Source organism: Hesperophylax consimilis, chromosome 17 (genome assembly GCF_061612785.1).
Source record: "Hesperophylax consimilis isolate HC1 chromosome 17, BYU_Hcon_1.0, whole genome shotgun sequence".
NCBI lineage: Eukaryota > Metazoa > Arthropoda > Insecta > Trichoptera > Limnephilidae > Hesperophylax > Hesperophylax consimilis.
Window position 1 is genome coordinate 21,776,606 of NC_142852.1, and position 20,793 is coordinate 21,797,398.

A 20,793-nucleotide genomic window follows, 5' to 3' on the forward strand; every position below is an offset into this window, starting at 1 on the left:
GGTTTTGTTCAGAAAGGGCCCAAATAATGGAGCTGTATTCCAGGATGCTGCGGACAAGTGCTTCATATGTTCTCCGTATTGCAATTCCATTAGTAAATGATCTCGCATTACGAAGAACAAATCCAAGCATTTTGTTGGCGCGGGAGACAATGTCAGATATGTGGGATTTGAAAGAGAGATTTGCTTCGAAGATCACCCCAAGGTCACGAATCTCGTTTTTGCGTGTTAATATATTTTTATTAATGTGATATGGGAATAGAAATGTATCTTTGGATCTTGTAAATGTAACTACACTGCATTTCTGGATGCTGAAGGGTAATTTATTTAATTCCGACCATTTGACAAGAGAATCAAGATCATTCTGCAGAAGAATGGAATCGATACAACTTTTGATAGCTCTAAAAAGTTTGATATCGTCAGCAAAGAGTAGATATTTTGAGCGGTTAATGGTCTTGCCTATATCATTAATGAATAAAAAAAAGAGGAGGGGTCCTAGATTCGATCCCTGGGGAGTCCCGGAGTTAGTTTTGTATTCGTGAGAGAACTGGTGTCCGTAACTGACATACTGACGACGATTGTGTAAGTAGCTAGCTACGAAAGCGAGAAAATCCTGAGAGAATCCAATGTCACTCAATTTTATTAGTAAAATATCATGGTCGACTTTATCAAATGCTTTTTCGAAGTCTATATAAATCACATCTACATGTAAAAAAATTTCAAACAATCATTTATATAGGTGGTGAGATTCATAAGGTTTGTTGAGGGTGATAGAGCGGGGCGAAATCCATGCTGATTCTCGGTGAGTGTATGTTTTGTTTGATTATATATTTGTGAGTAAATTGTGGTTTCTAAAAGTTTTGCGGGTGCTGATAAAACAGCTACAGGTCGGTAATTATCGATTTATTGCGTAGTCCACTCGACGAAAGTGTAGTTACAATGAAACAATGAAAACAGTTCAGTTATCTAGGGTTAAAAAACGTTTTTTACCCCTGGAACATGGTATTATTTTTTGGATATGACATCACTGGTTGTATTCAACAAATGCATATTAACATTTTTATGTGTATGATTCACATTCGGCGTGAGTTGTTTATAGTTTATTTATGCATTCGGCATTCGCCAACGGCGAAGCTGGTTGACATTTTCTTGAATTATCCTTAACGCTCAATCAGTACGGATATGTTAATTATTATAACTATAATCATTGGTAAGCCTACCAGATATTTGCTAACGGTTTAATATTTTACGTGAATCCAAACATGTTAAATTCCTTTGTGCAAGTCATCAACAAACGAATGAACTGTAAGTACCTACATATATTTATATGTATTCGTATACAGATGACAAACTATACAAAAATGACCACACTCGGTCACAAGATAACAGTTTTAATAACAGGAAGGAGTGTCAACATTCACAATAATAAGATAACGATACGAATAAATTGTTTGCAATAAAATAATAATACGATAACATTGACAATTAAAAAAAGTTGTTTGTTCGCGCCAATCTAAACGTCAAGTTAGTTAACCATAGAAAAAAATACGGTCTTATAAGAGAATCCACTCACGTCACGTATATTAGTTAATAATAATAATAGTAATATTTGGATGATTTCGCTGTACAAACATATAATACATTTATACAATGATCTTTGTTATTACTAACTGTATATGGAGATAATTTACAGTACCATACTTACCTGTTTCGTCACTTTTTTTTTTTAATTCTTTATTTTGGCTTTCACCCATTAGGGGTGATCTTGGCCATTTACAATTAACATAACATAACATATATAAACCAAACATAACATAACATACTTAACATAAACGGTACAGAGTTGGTAACAGTAGGATATCACAAAATTATAAAAATAGGAACCTGTGTACAATTGGGAGCTTTTCGTTATTTTAACCAAAGATTTTTCTAAAATCAGTAGCGTTTTTTTAAAACAGAACTATGAAATTGGCAATCTTATAAACAAACACAGCATATGAGAGTAAACAAATGTGATTATAAAACATAAAGATAAACATAACACAAACATACCATGAACATAACATTAACATATCATAACATAACATACACATAACATGTTATAAACATAAACCATAACCTACCATAAACATAACATAAACATTACATAAGTATAACATAAACATAACTTAACAAAAACAATACAGAGCTGGTAAAAATAGGTGATTACAAAATTATAAAAATAGGAACCTGTGCACAATAGTAGTGAGCGTTTTTTGTTATTTAAAAGAACAGATTTTTCCAAAATTAGAAGAATTATTTTAAAAAACAGTACTATGAAAAGTTTGGTCACTTAAAATTAACATTAACTAATTGTTTATTAGCGATATTTAGATACAGGATTTAGGACATAATTGGACTTTTCTCCCACTATTGGACAATTGTAACGATAGTTTTACTGCCGGTTGGTTTCTTGATCTAAATTACTATAAAAATAAAGGTGCACTTTTGCCGAAAATACTCTTAAATGGTGTAACGAAGAAAGCTGTAAATTCTGCATAAATGCTCCCTTAATATCTTAATCGTTGAAACCTGAAATCGATGAAGATATTGGGGAGGGGAAGAAAGTAGGGGAGAACTTGGCTATTCAGATCTGGTCATCAAACACGCCTAAAGCCATTTTAAGTAACGTTCCGATTCTGAGTTGTGGTCTTTCTCCCGAGCGATACTAAAAGTATCTAACACTTTGGAACGTGCCGCCAATATAAAAAATTGTATAATAACACAAATTAATCAAATATAGTTCACTTGCGAACGCTGGGATTTTAATACGTGACTCGACCACGGGGGCCTAAAGTAGATATTTTTATTGAAAAATGTTCTCCTCATCTCATCTTCTTCCTATTTTCCCATTTGCGTAGGGAACTAATCGACTTGATAAGGTTCCTCCGTGGGTTCCTTTCTTGTGGTTCTTTCAGTGGCCTCCACCAATTGCAAGTCCAGCCTCTCCTCGCACAGTCTCTGGAGTAAGGTTGCTTTCCACGCCTTTTCCTGGCCGCGGCAAACGGAAGTTTTCCCCTGGAATCGCACTCAGTATCTTCTGGCATTCTTGTACAAGACCAAAGTCAGTCAACTCAACTGCGACTTTTCATTCAGGATCAGCAGGGGTTTGATGCCAAGCTTAGCACATCTCGAATCGTCAAACTTTTGACTCGATGGCATTTTGCATCTATTTTTGCAACATGCCGTTTTCCAAAGGGGTAGCTAGACATGGTTGACCGCCAAATGAATCGGTCTAGGCAGACACTCTTTGCTTCATTCACATTCATACATAATCTCATATATATATAATACCATAAGACCATGATTTGACTCCTTGCTTCTTCAAATTCTTCTTACACTCCTTTCTTCATTCGTCCATCTAAGCATCTAAGCGTCTCTTTCTTAATCTTACTCATTATGCTTACATCAGCATATAATTCTTACTAAATCTCCACAATTTCACACAGTAATACATAATTTTACCTCACATACGCCTCAAGGATTTCATTTCTACAGCATTCCATCTAATTTCATCACTTCTCTCTCAGTTCCATGCCTCAATACCATACATCAGGGTTGGCAACTGCATTCCATCGTGGACTGCTTTTTTATTATTTTTTGTTATCTTCAACCGCGTTCAGTCCTCTCTTGCTTCAACAAAAAACTTGTCTAACGATAATTTTCAGTCCAAAAATTGTTTATTATTATTGACATATTTTATGGCGTGTATGGGGTCAATATAAATTTGCATAAGAACTGTATTTATTTAAAAAAAATAATTCGGATAAAAGTTTTCGTTCGACTTGCAATTCTTTCCGCCGCCATTATCATTCCCACGGGCAGGGTTGTCAATTTGTAGAGGATTCCCTAAATTACGGGGAACTTCTACGAATTTAAACAATTCTATATAGACAACTGAAGTAACTAATACTGATTTGAGATAAACGTCTGCAGGTCAGCAGCGCACGCATTGGAAGGATAATTTCAAACGGATTTTAGAATTCTCTTTGTAGTTATTCTTACAATTACATGTGATAATAAAAATAATAATTATTATTTTTTTGATAAATTAATGTTTTTAAGACAAGATTTTATTTATGCATAGCACAAAGGATAACAATTATTTTTATAAGCAATAATTGTTCGCCTGGTTGTTCTCAGGTGAAAAAAATGTAACAAGCAGTAATTGTTGAATGAAACACTAGCATATATTGAATAATTTCGCGGGTAAGAGATAAGCCTCCATAGCTCAGTGGTCAGAGCTTTCGACCGGAAATCGAATGGACACGGGTTCGAGTCCCGTTGGCGTCATGTATTTTTATCAGGAGATTTTTTCAATGTGGATGAGTGTTTCAGGCGAACAATTATTGCTTATAAAAATGAAAATAATAATATTAATAATAATGTATAGCGCCGGTTTTGTGCAAAATCACCTCAAGAATGCTGTACAAATATATAATGCATTTCTACAATAATCTATCTTATTACTAACTATGTATGCAGATAATATACAGTATCATACTTACCTGGTAGGTTACTTGAGATTAACACTGTTTATTAGCGAAATTTAGTTACGGTTCCTACGAACAGGATATAATTGGACTTTCCGGTTTTTATTTTAATAATTTATATTGAAGTTATTTAACGAGCGTCTTCAGGAAAGGAAAAGCAAATATTTATGCTGGGCAGTACTACAGAACAAGGTTTTAATCAGAATTGACTTTCCTAAATGTGATTCGTCTCTCGGTATAAGACAGATTTCAAATAATGTAAATTCAATAAGAAAAATGTGATTGGGATGTATTATAGGCAATAGAAGAATGCTACTCTCAGGAATGGTATATTTAAATTAAGGGTATGACATCTTAAAAAGGTAAGTTTTTAATTTAGACCTGAATTCTGTTGGACTTGTTATGCATCGTAGTTCCTGAGGAAATTTTTTCCAAGCCTTCGGCCCAGATGCTCCGAAAGCGCGATCACCAAACTTAGTATTCGGCTTGTTCTTAGGTTCCATCAGTCTGCCTACAAGATAATAATAATAATTTTATTTGTTTTTGTGCAAAATCACCTAAAGGGCGCTGTACAAGTATATAATAAATTTCTACTATGATCTATGTTATTACTAACTATATATGGAGATAATATACAGTACAATACTTACCTGGTAGTTCACATGAGATTAACACTTAATTAACATTAACTAATTGTTTGTTAGCGAAATTTAGGACATAATTGAGTTGACTACGATGTACTATAAAAACGTCCAAAAATTACTAAATATTATAATAAATGCTAATTTCAATAAAATTTTGATCCATTTTTGAGGTATAAGAACTTGTGGGGAATTGAACATCTATTGTGGGTATTTTTAAACACATGCATTGGCAACCCTGCTCGTAGCAAAATTCCAACAGCAGCCCGTGAGTCAGTTCAACAGACAAAAGGGGGATTTCTTGTTCCTATCGAAGCGATTATTACGAGTTTTCAGGGCACAAATATACCCATATTTTCGCCCGAGAGCTCCACATAATCCCGGAACATCTTAATCCCGCCATAGATCACCCAGATCTTCGCATCCCGCAAAGATTTTCTAGAATAAACTAGCTGACAGTTTGTTGGCGAGTTGTTCTTACTTCCATAGGTAAGTTTTTTTAACGGCCCTTTGTATTGTCTACCGCTGAGAGATCCGTTTTAACCTCAATTTTTTATACGTGTTTATGAGAAAAACAACACAGTATACACTGTAAAATTGTTATTTTTCTTCTTGTATTACTTAAAACAGCAGTTTTACGATATCATTCCGCTGATAGCTCCTTTGTACGATGGTTTACCGTAGATATCCGTTGCAACCTGCAACCTCATTTTTTGTACGTGTTAATTTGTTTATGCGAAAAATACTATAAAATATAATTTTTTTATGATTTAAAATGACGTTTTTATGATGCTATGCAACTGAGAGCAATCGTGTAACCAATCTTTATACAAAAATACATGCGTTTATGTAAAATACAATATTTTACAATTTGTATTATCGGCGGTTTGGCCTTTAAATGTAAGAATTTATAACTATTATCCTGCCATTTACCGTTGTCATTTCTAACCTATATTCACGATACGTGCGTCATTTGATAAACAGATTTTTTTAGGTTATGTGTGATTTAAGTTATTTTCTAACCCTTGTCAAGCGGCCTTGAGGCGATATTTCACAAAAAATACGCTTTCAAAATTATCCAGGTATTACAATTGTTACCGCGGATCTATCGACAGTTCGAACACTGCAAGACATACAATAATTTGACGAGTCATTCCGTTTGTTTATTTTATGATACATTTTTTATTATCTTGTATTTGACACATTCGTATAACGAACTCAAATTATGGGTGAAATGCAGATCACGCCAAACTCTGGGAATTGAATAAAAATGCACTTTCTAGATGAGAAAAATGTGTAGAAACTCATTAAAAAAAGAATTAAGGCGCGGAAGAATAAATTGAGGGAGATACAGCCGATCAAAGTTTAATAAAATTGCACTTCGCGATCTGAGGGTAATATTCGGTTTATGGGAGTATAACCGAAATTGAACTTGATTTAGACTAATTTAGGGCTGGGGAATCCGAATCTGAAAGAATTAGGTGGGGGTCGGCACTATTAACTGAGTTATAGGGTTTTGAAACTTCGTACGCGATACATAGGAACCATGTTTTATTTATCAATTATGACTTAAGAAAATCAAATTAGCAACTATTTACTTTTGAAATTTCAGTAGTGCCAACCAAAAAAAGAAAAGTGTTGCCATATAATAATAATATTTTTTTACAAAATAGGTTAGGTGTTTAGTTTGGGTTAGAGTAGGCAGAAGAACATGGGAAAAAGGTATTAGAATTAAATCACAAACCAGTCTATACAAACCTAGCGTAGCCCACAAACTACTTGAAAACTGGGATATAACTCTAAAGGGGACGCGAGCAGGCGTTATTAAAGGGGCAATTTTGTGTAACAGGAAATAACATGGAAAAAAGGTATTAGTATTAAATCACAAACCGTCTATACAAACCTAGCGTAGCCCACAAACTACTTGAAAACTGGGATAAAACTCTAAAGGGGACGCGAGTGGGCGTTATTAAAGGGTCATTTTTTTGTTATAGAAAATCACAGTTAGGTTAGGTTATATATATACATAAATTAAGTATTTACAAGATTTTAAATAATAAACTACCAATCTGGCAAATGATATTTAATTTTCAGAATTTTCCATGCATTGATATTATTATATGGCAACACTTTTTATTTTTTGGATGGCACTACTGAAATTTCAAAAGTATTAAAAGTTTTTAATTTGATTTTCGTGACCAAATATGGCGGCGGACTGTCCGAATATGGTAATAATATCAGATCGCGAAGTGCAATTTATTAAATTTTGATCGGCTGTATCTCCCTCAATTTATTCTTCCGCGCCTTAATTATTTTTTTAATGAATTTCTACACACTTTTTTCATCTAGAAAGTGCATTTTTATTCAATTCCCAGAGTTTGGCGTGATCTGCATTCCTCCCCAAATTATAAATACATACGAAGAAAAGACGTGCGATTCTTAATTCTATTTACATATTATAACAAAGAATATGTGATTTATCGGTTTTTTATGAAGTTTTGTAATAAGTATAAGTACATGATTAAACATTGCGCAATAATTTCCCCGAAAAAAATATTCTTTCGTTTGACAAATTTATTTTTCTCCAACTTTGAATTTATTGAGGTCGAATTTTCCGCATGTCAAATATAATTTTCGCTTTCGTTATTTTTGGCATGAATATAATTTCCTCGTTGCCCATATGATATGTATTATAATACGTTTCGCGGTTTCGTATTGTATTTTTAGAATTGTATCATTAAAAAATTATCAATTCTGGTTTGGTTTATCATAATTTTTTGTAAGAATTTCTTCAAATAATATATTGCAACGATTTTGGATGACATTTCAAAAGATAATGTGGTGATTATTTCTACATAATCTGTCGCACTTTTAGACACAGATTATATTTATGTAAATTACATTTCATTTCAACTTAATTACTACAAGAAACAACTATTTGCATGCCCAAAATAGATAGGTTACTAGGTTCTTATTTTGGGTTAGTTAAGTCATTTATTAACGCCGAAAGAGATAGTTTTATAAGAGTTGAAGATTCTCTCAGTATACTATAATTTAGAATTGAAATGTTGCTAGAAATGGCTTTGGCCGTGTTTGATCTGAATAGATAGGTACATCCCCACCTTCCACTTCCCCATCTCCGTTCCCTCCCCATTACCTTCAGTCTCACAACATTGTGGATGCCACTGGCTTCCAGACGGTTGTGATCAGTTAGAACTATTGTGCTCTTTCATATAAAAATTAGATAAATTTTCAACTTTTATTGAATAAAAATGGATTTATAACACAGACATAGGAATTAATAGACGAGAAGATAATGGCGAGGGGTAAAATCAACTGTTGAAGAACGAAGGGGGTAAAGCTGACTGTGATTCGTCAATAAATCAATCTGACAGTAAATAGGCATCTCGCATTATAATATCACCATTTACTTCTTAAAAGTAAAATCTGCTTTTGAATGAATAGACATTTTTACATGGGAGCGTAAATTACTCGCCACGTTATGAACAAATTTGCGAAGTCCAAATTCGGCAAAAAAATTCGGTTCTATTTTCAAAGTCGAATATTTCGTTTAAGTATTTAGTTAAGACACTTTTATAAATGTTCATAATTTACTTCCCAGCAACCAACCAGCTTTGTGTTTCGCGTCCAGACTTTTCTCGATGTGATAGTATATGTTTCTAAAACTGATCTATATTATACGATGTGAATATGCTTAAAATAAAGTAAAATAATGCTTATATATGGAATGTAATACGACAATTGGGTTTATTCTCTTTTTCACATCTATTTTTACAAGTTTTCATAGTACAAGTCAATATTTTGCCGTGTTATTTCGTAAAATGAACCGATGATGCCTCGACCATAGTTCGCACAAGAATGATGACGTCACGTTTTCAAATTTCACTTGAGGCCATACGCGAGCCCAGCCGGCTCCAATGGAACCGGTATGGGGAGTGGGGATAATACGCTTTTAATCACTTAGGGCAGGTCTACTAATATTCATATGTCTATGATTTATAATCATTGTTTCTTGTTGAAACGAAGTGTAATTTCTAAAATATGTGCACATTAACCCATTGGCATACCTGCCAGGCGCGGTCTGTCCATACATGCTGTGGACGCTCCACATTCCTCGCATTTTAGAGTAAAAAGATTTGGACTTCTAGCCGTAAACAGCAATACTTCAATTTAAATATTTTAATATTACTACAGCGACCTTAATGTGATTTTATTATTATTATAAGACATTGTGCATATTATCGTCCCGTTTCTTTGTACGCACAACGAACGACACGATACAAAGAGCGCTGGCGAGTCTAAATACACATACATTCTCAAATACAGTGAAACGCGTAAAACACACGTGTGTGGAAGCGATCTGTAAACCGTATCCAAGAATGCTAGAACGTACGTTCTTTCCGCGCATGCGCACTGAGACCCGCAAGCCAATATCTTCGTCAACTTTATACGATATTAATTACAGCATCCAACGTACAAAAACCGTCTTAAATGCTCATATGTACAAGGTTTTCCAATAAGAGGTGTTATTTTGATATTCTAAGAAAAATGCCATTTTTTAATATAAATGATCGAATGTTTATTTCATTATAAAGAGGAAGGTATGCCGTTAATAGTGAAAAATAACATCAGTCAAATGACCACCACGACCACGCCTACAGGACCATATCCTTTTCATGAAATTTTCCATAACCAAATCGCAAAGTGGCTGCCTTATGTCCTCAATAGCCTCACGAATTCCATCTTTGAGGTCCGCTTCCAAGATTTGCATTCATTCATTAATTTTCTCGTGTAAAAGCCCCGAAAAAGGGCGTTAATAAATAAATAAATTACTGAAAACAAAAGTGATAGGATAAATTAAAACAGAGTAATTGATTAAAAGTCACAACGTACCCAGTATCTTTCGGCATTATGCCAGAATTACACTTGCCGAGTTCTCGGCCGAGACAGCGCATAAGACCGAGTGCTCGACTGATGTGATCAGTACAGCCGGTATGATAGCGGACGAGTGATTCAGGCGAGACAGTGGATAGAAGCAAGACCAATGACTCGGTTGAGTAAGTACCATCTCCACCTGCGTTCTCGCTTCAGTCAGTCAGTGCGATCAGTTGAGTCAGTCAGTGAAAGAAATAAAATTCAAAGTTAGAATTTTTTTGACGTTTGTTTTAAAACGGTCATAATTTTTATATTTTTCACACTCGGCGAAACCATGGCAACATCACGGTATACTCGCTCACTGTCGCTTCTACGTGTGATCACCTACAAGCAAGCGAATGACTCGGCAGGTGTGAATCGGCCTTAACAGGGGACTGTGGGCGAGCGCTCCAAACTAGTTTGAAATTTTTCTTTTAATCTTTTGATACCATTTTTTGATTTGTAATTGTATGTTGTATTTGTATCGCTTTCCCGAGTGTTAGTTAATGTACTCTCAGTATGTCGTTCCGCTGTTATTTTTACTAGTTGAAAGCACAAAATCAAACTTTATAATTGGCCGGTATTCGTATGTTAAATTTAGTAGCCCTCGGTATGCCCAGACTGGAGAACCAATCTACCTCCGTCTAGCTTGCTAATGTTGACAATTTTACTCACCAGGGGACACTATTCTTGTTTTAGTACATTTTCTCTGTATTCTAGCTATTGTCGCACTTGTTTTTGTATGTTTCGTTCTGCCACATTTTTCACTTTTGTTTTTCGGTAATGAATAAATTAATGCAATCTTGAAAGCGGAATTTAAATCACTTCCCGACATCCAATCTAGCTGAAACTTAGCAGATAGAATCGTTGTCGCAGACAATGCATGCTATCAACTTTTGGTGGCAATCAAGCGCACACGCGCTGACATATATGCATTTCTCTGAAATTGGATGATGGCAGTTAATATACTAAATAAGTGTTGGTCTTATGCTACTTATACACACACGGGCCGAACTGTCGTGGCTTGGTTCGCGTTTAAGTTTGTATATACGGACTTTGGTGAAGTTGATTGGTCGACTGCAATTTCTGGGTACGAAGGTTCAATCCTCATCAAGCCAAGAATTTTTTTTTGTTTTTTAAGTTTTAAAATAGATGTATTAAAATTGATTAATAACTTAAATATTTGTTTATTTAAGTTAACAAAATTACTAGTTATAACTTACGTATTTGTATATTACCTACCATCAGAGATGTGCTTTATTTCAAATAAATCCATTTCAAATGGAAATGCAAAATGGGTATTTTCCATTTTGCATTTTAAATACTTTTCTCAATGCATTTTCCATTTTAAATGCTTTTTTGCAACATTCTTCCTACTATCTCCACTCATCTTTTTTTCATAAGCCCCAAATATCAGTCGGTCCTCAACCTCGCTATGAGAGATAATTTACATTTGTCAAGTTGCTCCCTGGTAGGAGCCCTGGCAATTGAGTGATACCATTACAAAAAATACTGATTCAAATACTGAACATGGGGCCATGAAGCTGTAATATTAAATGTTAGATAGCAGTTTCTATGTTTTTACGTTGGCAACATTAGTCCCGCGCAAATTTTGTTGTGGTTTCATAATCTGTAGTCGTGGTGTTTTTGGATTTACCATCATGTAATATGTTTGTTCTACATTGATGTCCATTATTAAATGACAAAATTGTTTAAAAATTCTATAATTATGTTAATTGTTTGACCTGAGAAACCATTTTGCATTTTCAAATGGAAAAGTTTTGACCCATTTCCATTTTGCATTTCAAATGGTTTTGGATACCCATTTTGCACATCTCTGCCTACCATTAAATTTTATCTCGCCCAACCTCTCAGGATAATTTGTTCAGTTTGGCAAACAAACAGCTATTTAACCCGTAGCGTTAATTTGTTCGCTTTTGTCTCATGGAAATTGTTGTATCTCCCTTACATAGAGAAAACATCACGCTTTGTATTCAAATCCAGAAGTTAACCACAGAAAAATTAAAACATATACCTCTGTAGTGGTACGCCACTACTCGAGTCTGACGGTGTCAAGTACTACATAGTACACAGTGCCAAGCGCTAAGATACCTAGGCCATCATAGAACATGCTGGAAATTTCGGCCGTTGCTCAGCGTTACGGGTGGCAATGTTTGTAGCCATAGCAACTAGAATGTTCGGGAACAACGTTCTTAGGTGCAACTTGAATCGTATTGGCACCTTTTATAAGCGACAGCAGGAAGGTAGTCAGTCAGTCTACCATGCGCTAACGCTTTAACGCGCTAATCAAAATATCTTACTCCTTCCGCGCCGCGATTACTTAAATAATCTTTGCTGCAATAAATCTATTATAAAATATTACTTGGTTTACTTTCAATACCGAACACATCTTCAACCTTCGCAACACCTCTATGAAATCAAAGGTTAAGACCGCAATTTGAGAAAAAAATTGTGATTTTTTTTTATTAGTTATTTTTATATTAAATTACAAAAAAGTGAGGTGGCAGTAAAGTTTATATGTATTAGAGCTGCCTAGTAAAATATGTATTTTTATTAATTATCAGTATTTTTAATTCAGTGTTTAGATAAAAAAAAAAAACGTAAAGTCAGACGATTTTAAAACATTGTTATGTTTGATTTAAAAATTTGACTATTTAAAAAATTATGTTTTTTTCTAATAGTAAAATTTGAAAGCATATTTCATCACCTTTCAAAAACAGTTTTTAGTTTTCCGATACGTTCAGTAATAATCCATTTATTTGGATTTTATTGCAAAGCGGAAATGCATACAAATTTTCTTACTTTCTACAGCGTCTTTAAGAAATATAACGGTCAATATGCCAGAGGCCTGAGGTGTTAATGCGGTCATTACAATCTTTAATTTATTAATTTAATCATGAATAAGTTTATAAAATCTAGTTTTCTGGCATGCGTAAACTAACTTTAAACAAAAAAATGGAAATTTTATGAAAGATGCGTTATAATCTGCCGCCTACACTAATTGGACACTTGCCTGGTTTTTCGCACTCAATACTTGTTAACACTTGTCTAGCACATGCGTGACAGTGCTTCTCTCGGAGTCTGGACTACACTATGCATGCCTCTTCTCATATATACCTCTCCTGTTTCTAAATACGAATATAATCAAATTGTTATGTTGTATTTTTCCAGATTGACGGAGCAACTCAACGATGTCTTTCTCCTTTAACAAGTTCCTTATGGACATAACGGCCAAGCCAGAGGACGAAAGCAGGACTGGCGATGGCACAGCGCCCTTCTCCCCGCCTTCCTCCCAGCTGCCCCGCCCTCAAGGGGCCCTCTCCGAAGCCTCCAGGACTCCGGGTGCCCCTTTAGAAGTCCCCAGGACACCGGATGTGCACATTCTCGAAGAACACGCCAGAAACGGAAGTAGCCCATCCAAAGTTGTCTTTTCACGTGCTGAAGACTTCATTGCTGCGACTCTTTCCACTCTGTCTTTACAAAATAACGCACAGACTGAAACACCATCCTCGTATTCTAGTAAAACCGAAGAAGATGTACAAATAACAGGTACGGCGGCAAAAGTTTATTTGCCCGGTGAAGCTTCAACGAGCTTAGCTCCCGGCATGTCCGAAGCTGAATACGTGTTCAAAGCCTTGTCCCGAGTTCCGCCGGACATGCGTTATCAAGTTATACCATCGCTTGTCAAGAATCTCACATTGAAGACATACGGCGATGTTCGTGTGAGCGATTGCATCTCTTCTCCGATCATGAGCGTGCGTTGCCAGCCCAACTCTTCCCGTTCGGCCATTCCGGATTCAATCGAAAATGCCGCCGCGCAAGTCTTGGAAGCGAATTTCGACGCTAAAGCGCAGCCTAGCACAAATATTGAAGGGTTGGTTAGCACCGTGCTGTCGCTGACGCAAGCTTTTAGGAAGATTGAAGATATATCAGCCCCACAAAATGAAGAAGATTTGGACGGTGATTCTAAAAAGGCTCCGCTTACCGCTGACGATATCGTCGAGATTGTTGGCCCCATCAAGTTTGAAGAGGAGAAACCAAAGGTTTGGAGGGAAGGCATGATACTCAAAGATAATAAAGAAGATGCGTCTAAAACTGTGTTTATGACGCAGAATTTAAACAAGCAGTACGAGAAAGATGACGTCAAGAAGTCTCGCACGTCGTTTGAAATCGCTTCGGCTAAAATCACGCGAGAGGTCGGGTATTTTTCCAAGATTTTGGATCGTGCTGGGTCTGATATGCGAGACACGGAATACAGTTTGGATCCCATCCGCGTTTTGGACGCACGGCAGAAAGTCAAGGACGAATTGTTGAAATTGAAAGGTGATATCGATGTGTTCATTAGTTCTAACTTGGAGGGAGATATTCGGGAGAAACCGGCAGAAAAAATTATTAAAAAGTCAGAGTCGAGTGTGAAAGTGGAATACGTCTATCCGAATGAGAAAAAACTTCAAGGAAAGGATCAGAAAATCGTCGCTTCGCAGGACGGCAATCAAGTGCATATCTGCATTGACTGCAATGAAGAAATCGTCGTGGCGCAAGACTCGAATCTTGAAGAGGAGCTCTTGAAACACACGCACGGCAACGACAATGCAACCAACGCCGGGACAATAGTCAAGTCTGCGATTAAAGTCGTCGACAAGAAGGAACGCAAGGCCAACGAGGCCAAGCATAAACGCGCCATGTTCTTGAATAAGCTGGTTCCGTGCCTTATCGACGATAACCTCGTCAACTGCTTGCCTTGCGGTGTCAACCTCGAGTCTGATAACGCCGTGCTCGCGGATCATATGGATAGCGATGCTCATGTGCAAAACCTGAATCAGTACAACACGAGGGTGCAGAAAGAACTGATCGTTCAGAACCCGGATCTGTTTGGACCAAATAAACTGTTCTATTTAACCGATTTGCATATCGTACTGAATAAGATCTTCGTCGATCCTATGTCTAAATACGCGTACTGTGGACTTTGCAAGAAGGAACTCCCTCCGAGACAGCAGAACGTTGAAGAGCATATCAAGTCTAAAGGACACGATAAGTTGTTGTTGGACTTCTTGGAAGGCAAGCAGCCAACAATCGCTTCTAATCGTAATCAGGTTTCTGAAGGTGCTGAAGTCAAAATCGCCCAAATGTTGGATATGACGGAGCAGCCCGCCATCGATATTTCGCAGCTCGAGAAACTCCTGGAGACAAAAGCGCGTAAAAAGAGTCCGCAACAGGACTCGGACGAAATGGAGATCGCGTCGAATTCTTCCGACGGTAAATACGATCACATCTACCGCACACCGGATCGGAAGCACGTTTGCCTGATCTGCGATTCGCGTAATATCCCGAATCAAAACGCATTGGACGCGCATCACGGGGGAGCGTTGCACAAGAAGAATCTAGAAGCTTCGAAGAATGTGAGAAACGGTCTGAATCCTGATCAACAAGCCTTAATGGTGCAAAACGGGATAGCCGTATCGTATGGTAAACATCCGTTGATATTCGAGTGCCTTGCTTGCAGCGCATCGTATGCCAACTACGAGACAATGCTGCGCCACTTCAACGGACCTCACGTCCAAAATCTCGCACGCGTACGCAGCAAGCAAGCCGTTCCAGTCAAGAAAACCAACAACAAGGGATTCAACCGCGTTATCTTGCATAGAAACGGTACGGAATTCTGGTGTTTCAAATGCCGAATGACTCTGCCGAACATCGGAGCGGCCTACGAGCACGTCAAGCTTCCGGGACACGAGGATTCCGTCGACGGCGTTAAATACACGACGGCCACGCAGTTCTACTGTTCGTACTGCATGGTGAAAATCAACGGGGAGCGCAACGTGGGCCAGCACGTGATGGGGCCGAAACACAAATCGTTTGCGAGCGCCGAAAACACTCCGACGCCCAACAAACAGAGGGCCAACTCCGAATCAAACTCTGCGCCTTCGTTCTCTCGTGCGCAAGTCAAGAAGCAGAAAGACGAAAAGAATTCGTCTTATCAGGGGGAACAAAACAAGAGCAACGTTCCGTATCAACTGGAGACGCCAAAAACTGACGAGGGAATTCTCTTGCAAAAGAATGGAGTTTTGGAACTGCCCAATGGGACGTATGATTGTGCTTTTTGCGGCACAGGTCCTGTGACGCGCTCGGAGATATTCCATCACATTTTTTCCTTTGACCACATGACCAAAATGTCCAAACTCGGTGCTCGCTGATGTAACGCGGCATAATTTTCTTAGATAGTCAAACGCAATTAATTTTTATTTACATTCACAACTTTAAAACTATGTATATTCCAAAATGAGCCAATGTTTATTATTATTCGTTCTTCTGAACAAATAATCTCTTGGAAGTAGCGTGACAGGCCAATGAAATTAATTATTATTTGTTTGAGAAAGAATATCGATATTTAAAAATCTTCGATCGATTTCAACTCCAGTAATTTTACTTCTCTTAGGACGGGTCGTTTCATATAATTTGAACAATTCATCAAATTTCAAAGTTAATTTTCAAATTCTGTGAAGGTTCTATCCAAGTTCTGTTATTATTTGAAAATTTGATGAATCGTTCAAATTCTGTGAAACAACCCGTCCATAGTTACTTTTGAGAAAACATTCCAGTATTTTTTTTTCTATTTTTTGAAATGGGAAATATACGACACTGTTATTTCGATTAAATTTTTGTTTTACCCGTAATTCTTAATACATACGCCCTAATTATTGAAATAACACTTTGTTTCAACTTAATTATTATGTACAAGAAACAGCTGTTTATGTCAGTATTGTTGTAATCAAGGTGAAGCTTAATGCCAAATCACTATTTTGATTAATCTTTATAACGAATTGGTGTACATTATGAATACCAAAAAATATGCTTTAGATAAATTGAAGGTTTTCCTATCGTTTCGCTTGAGTAGAATACAAATAAAATAATAAATTACTCAATAAAAAATATAAATGTAAACTACTAAAAAAAAAAAATTTTCAATATAAATGTATGAACGCGTAAAGGAAACAACTTTTAAAAAATACAGTATTATAGCTAAGATTATTTGCGACAGTTTCACTTGATTAACTTTTTTGCTTTCTTATAAAATTGTTTACAAAATAAATAAAAACCAGTTTTGTGCTTGAAATCGAACGTTTCTAGACTCCTTTTGTCAAGCTATTTTAATGCCTATTACCTACGATATAAGGTATACCAAGAATACACACATTTTTGGCTTGTAGCTTCCTCTTAAGTTGAAACCAAGTGTTATTTCAATAATTTGTCCATATTAAGTAAGCGCTGTACGGAAATTTTACCGTTACTTGTATAAAATCGTGAAAAGGTTTACACCACAAACTTACTGTTATTCGGTACAAACGTGCCGGCGTTAGCTTCGTGTCGGTGGCGACCGATAGTCCAGTTCGTTAGTCGACAATTTCAATCAAATATGCGGTAATTATCGTCATTAAGTAATTCGATCGTAAAAGCGAGTCATCTTATGCAGAGTTCCGTATTCGTTTGATTGCAAGCGAATATCGTCATCTCTATCACACCTGTGATGTGGAATGTAGTATTCGGTGCAACTTTTAAGTGCATAAACGCTGCCTACAAACGGTCCTATTATCTTTTTTTTGTTAAAACACATTCTTTGAATTAAGAATTTATCAATTTAAGTCATTGCTTTTGCTGCAAATCTCAACTTTAGTATTTGGAGATTTCTTACTAATGAACTGTACGTTCGATGTGTGAAAGATTTTGTTGTTTTTAATTGAAAAATAATCTCGTTGGAGACCAAATCCTGTTTAATTTTTTTTTTAACTTCAAATAAGCTCAGGAAACCACTGGTTAAAGTTTATTGGGTGCATTCTCATTCACCCTGTATAATTGTAGTATTACTTTGTTTAGAGTGGCTATCTGTCTATTGTACACATAGCCGTGATGTTGTCAAACCTCAGATAGGGGAGGTACAATGTTTTGCACAGATTTAAATGTGACAGTGTCGTCAAATCTTAATTTGAGTGGCGCGTAACGCCGCCACGGTAACATTCATTGGATAACAAAACACCTCTGCCATATCTAACCCCAAGCGGCAAGTTACTTTTGGTGAATTAGCAGGGGTGCCCGGTTTTATCGGGTGAGGTTCTCTCATTCGTACGCCACTCCTGTACACACCTTTTCCTCCGCAGAATTTCTTTATTAAAAAAAACCCTTCACACTTCGTCCCCGAAGATGATACAGCCTTTAGGGAAATTATTTTATTCAGGGGCTCTGTACGGAGTTATTTTGATTTTTTTTACAGTCGGAAAGTTCCCGTTGAACGCTGATTCCAGATTTGTTTCAGCTTTTAAACAAATTGTGATCAACAAAAAAGCATAACTGTCATGTTGTCGTGCTTGTCAGCTGATCATAATTTGTTCAAAAGCTGAAACGAATCAGCGTTTCGATGACGATGTCAACATTTGAATTTGTGTAAAACAACCCAATCGAAACTTGTTGCTAATACGAGAAAAAGGCAAAATGCTTTTAAGACTAATATATTTTTAAATATCTTCATTTTGTAGGGTTTTATTTTGATAGGAAAATGATTTTCAAGTGCTATTAAACATTTTTATTCCATCATACTGACTTCTTCAGATTCATGTTGCTTTTTATCAGGTTGAAATGAATTTTATGAATTTCTGTGACATTCATTACGAGCTTCAGAGGCGTCAGAATCATTTCAGTGTTATGAATTTCTGTCAGATTCATAACAATGTGCTTCAGAGCTGTCAGAATCATTTCAGTGTTATGAATTTCTGTCAGATTCATAACAATGATCTTCAGAGCTGACAAAATCATTTCAGTGTTATGAATTTCTGGTAGATTCATAACAATGAGCTTCAGAGCCGTCAAAATCATTACAGTGTTGTGAATTTCCGTCAAGATTCGTGTAAATTTCTATAAGATTCATATCAATGTGCTTCAGAGCCGTCAGAATCAGATCAGTAGCTTCAAACCTGCCAGAATTATTTCAGCGTTATGAATTTGTCCGATTCTTGACAATATGGTAATTTTCTGTACAAATCATTTTATTATTGTCGATTATTGCGAAATTCATATCAATATCCTGAATTTCTGTCAGAATCCTGTGCTTGATTACTGTCAGATTCTTATAAATATTGTAAAATTCTTTAATTTTCATCACAATTCAATTCAATCGACAGATGACGTTGACACTAATGTAATATAATATTTATACTGCCAACATATTATATTTCAAAGTGTAACACATTTATATTTGCCGCGCAAAATCACTTATATGTAACTACATTTGACTTCTATATATGTATATCATTTTTATTATTAAGTTTAATTTTTATATGAAATATGTATTGTAATTACTACAGTCAGTTACATAAAACAAATTACCCCAAATACATTGCTATGAGTCTAAATAAATCAAAATTGCTATCCTAGATTTACATAACTCAATATATATCTGTTTTTTAATAATCACTTTTGGCAATGTAATTGTTTTTTTGGAAACACTGCGTTCGGAAACTGGTGGTACATATGGGAAAATGGTGATTCAACACGACACGTAGAAACCTGTAAAACTTTTTAAATACACATTTATTTGAATTTTTTGATTTCATAAATTAATAAACGCAAATCTTGGAGGTGGAATCTGAGCCACTTCCCGACATCCGATCAAGCTGAAACTCGGCAGACAGCGTCGTTGTCGATGACAATGCATTCTGTCAACTTTTGGTGGCAATCATGCGTGCATTTCTATAAAATTGGATCACATTACAGCAGTAACCCAATTAAGATTTGGTGGACTTTTGACTCCAGTCCATGTGGACGATGGTTCAGTAATCAGCCAAATAAATTTTGTTAAATTTTAAAAATACACAACAGTTTAAGAGCAAATCGAGGTTCAATCCTCAGTCAAAGTGATCCCCGAGTGATGGCGCAGCTAGGTAGAAAATTGAATATATTATTGTTGGTTGATTTTATTTGATTTGATTAAAAAAAAATTTAAGCTTTGTCTCCGCTTCGACGCAATATTGACTATAAATCTCTGCTGTAGATTCGCCAGTTTACCGCTTGTACCGCCAATTTCCAGACACCATGTATTTTAATTCAATAATGTGACTGACTGTATTAAACCACCACTAAGGGCCAGTTGTTTTATATAAATTCAAATGTAACACTGTGATAAAATGGCAAATCAGCGCCATTTTAATTATTTATTTTTACATTTAAAAGGGCTCCGTTAAACGCCGATTCTAGGTTCATTTCAGCTTTTGAACAAATTGTGATCAGTAGAAAAGCACGACTGTCATGTTGTCATTCTTGTCAGCTGATCACAATTTGTTTAAAAGCTGAAACGCACCTGGAATCATCGTTTAACAAGGACCTTTCAAGTGTAAGAAAAAACAAAATGACGCTGATTGATCATTTGATGACAATGTTACATTTGAATATGTAAAACGCTCCAAACTAAGTCTCCTAAGAGAGGATATAATGGTATATTCCATTGAGATTTCCAGTGTATTTTGGATTGGTACATTTTGAATACACTATGTGACATCTGTAATGTTACATTAATTTTTTATCTTGGAGGGTCTTGAAGAGAGAAATCACCCATTTTCATGTTGGACACATGTCGAAAGGCTCAATGGCATTAGCTTAGAGCGCTTCCTATTGTAATACCC

At 36.0% G+C, this 20,793-nt stretch overlaps 1 protein-coding gene across 1 annotated transcript; it reads left to right on the top strand.

The window, feature by feature from the left end:
* Positions 1 to 5,436: 5,436 nt before the first annotated feature.
* Positions 5,437 to 20,098, top strand: LOC149416225 (uncharacterized). The gene is made up of 2 exons (XM_089641602.1): positions 5,437 to 5,659; positions 13,298 to 20,098. Exon 2 carries the CDS (start codon positions 13,318 to 13,320, stop codon positions 16,318 to 16,320), a length of 3,003 nt encoding a protein of 1,000 aa, XP_089497728.1. The 5' UTR covers positions 5,437 to 5,659; positions 13,298 to 13,317; the 3' UTR covers positions 16,321 to 20,098.
* Positions 20,099 to 20,793: the final 695 nt, after the last annotated feature.

Bases quoted from the DNA above. Each gene is read 5' to 3' on its own strand.
- LOC149416225 (XM_089641602.1), top strand. From the start codon at position 13,318: ATGTCTTTCTCCTTTAACAAGTTCCTTATGGACATAACGGCCAAGCCA.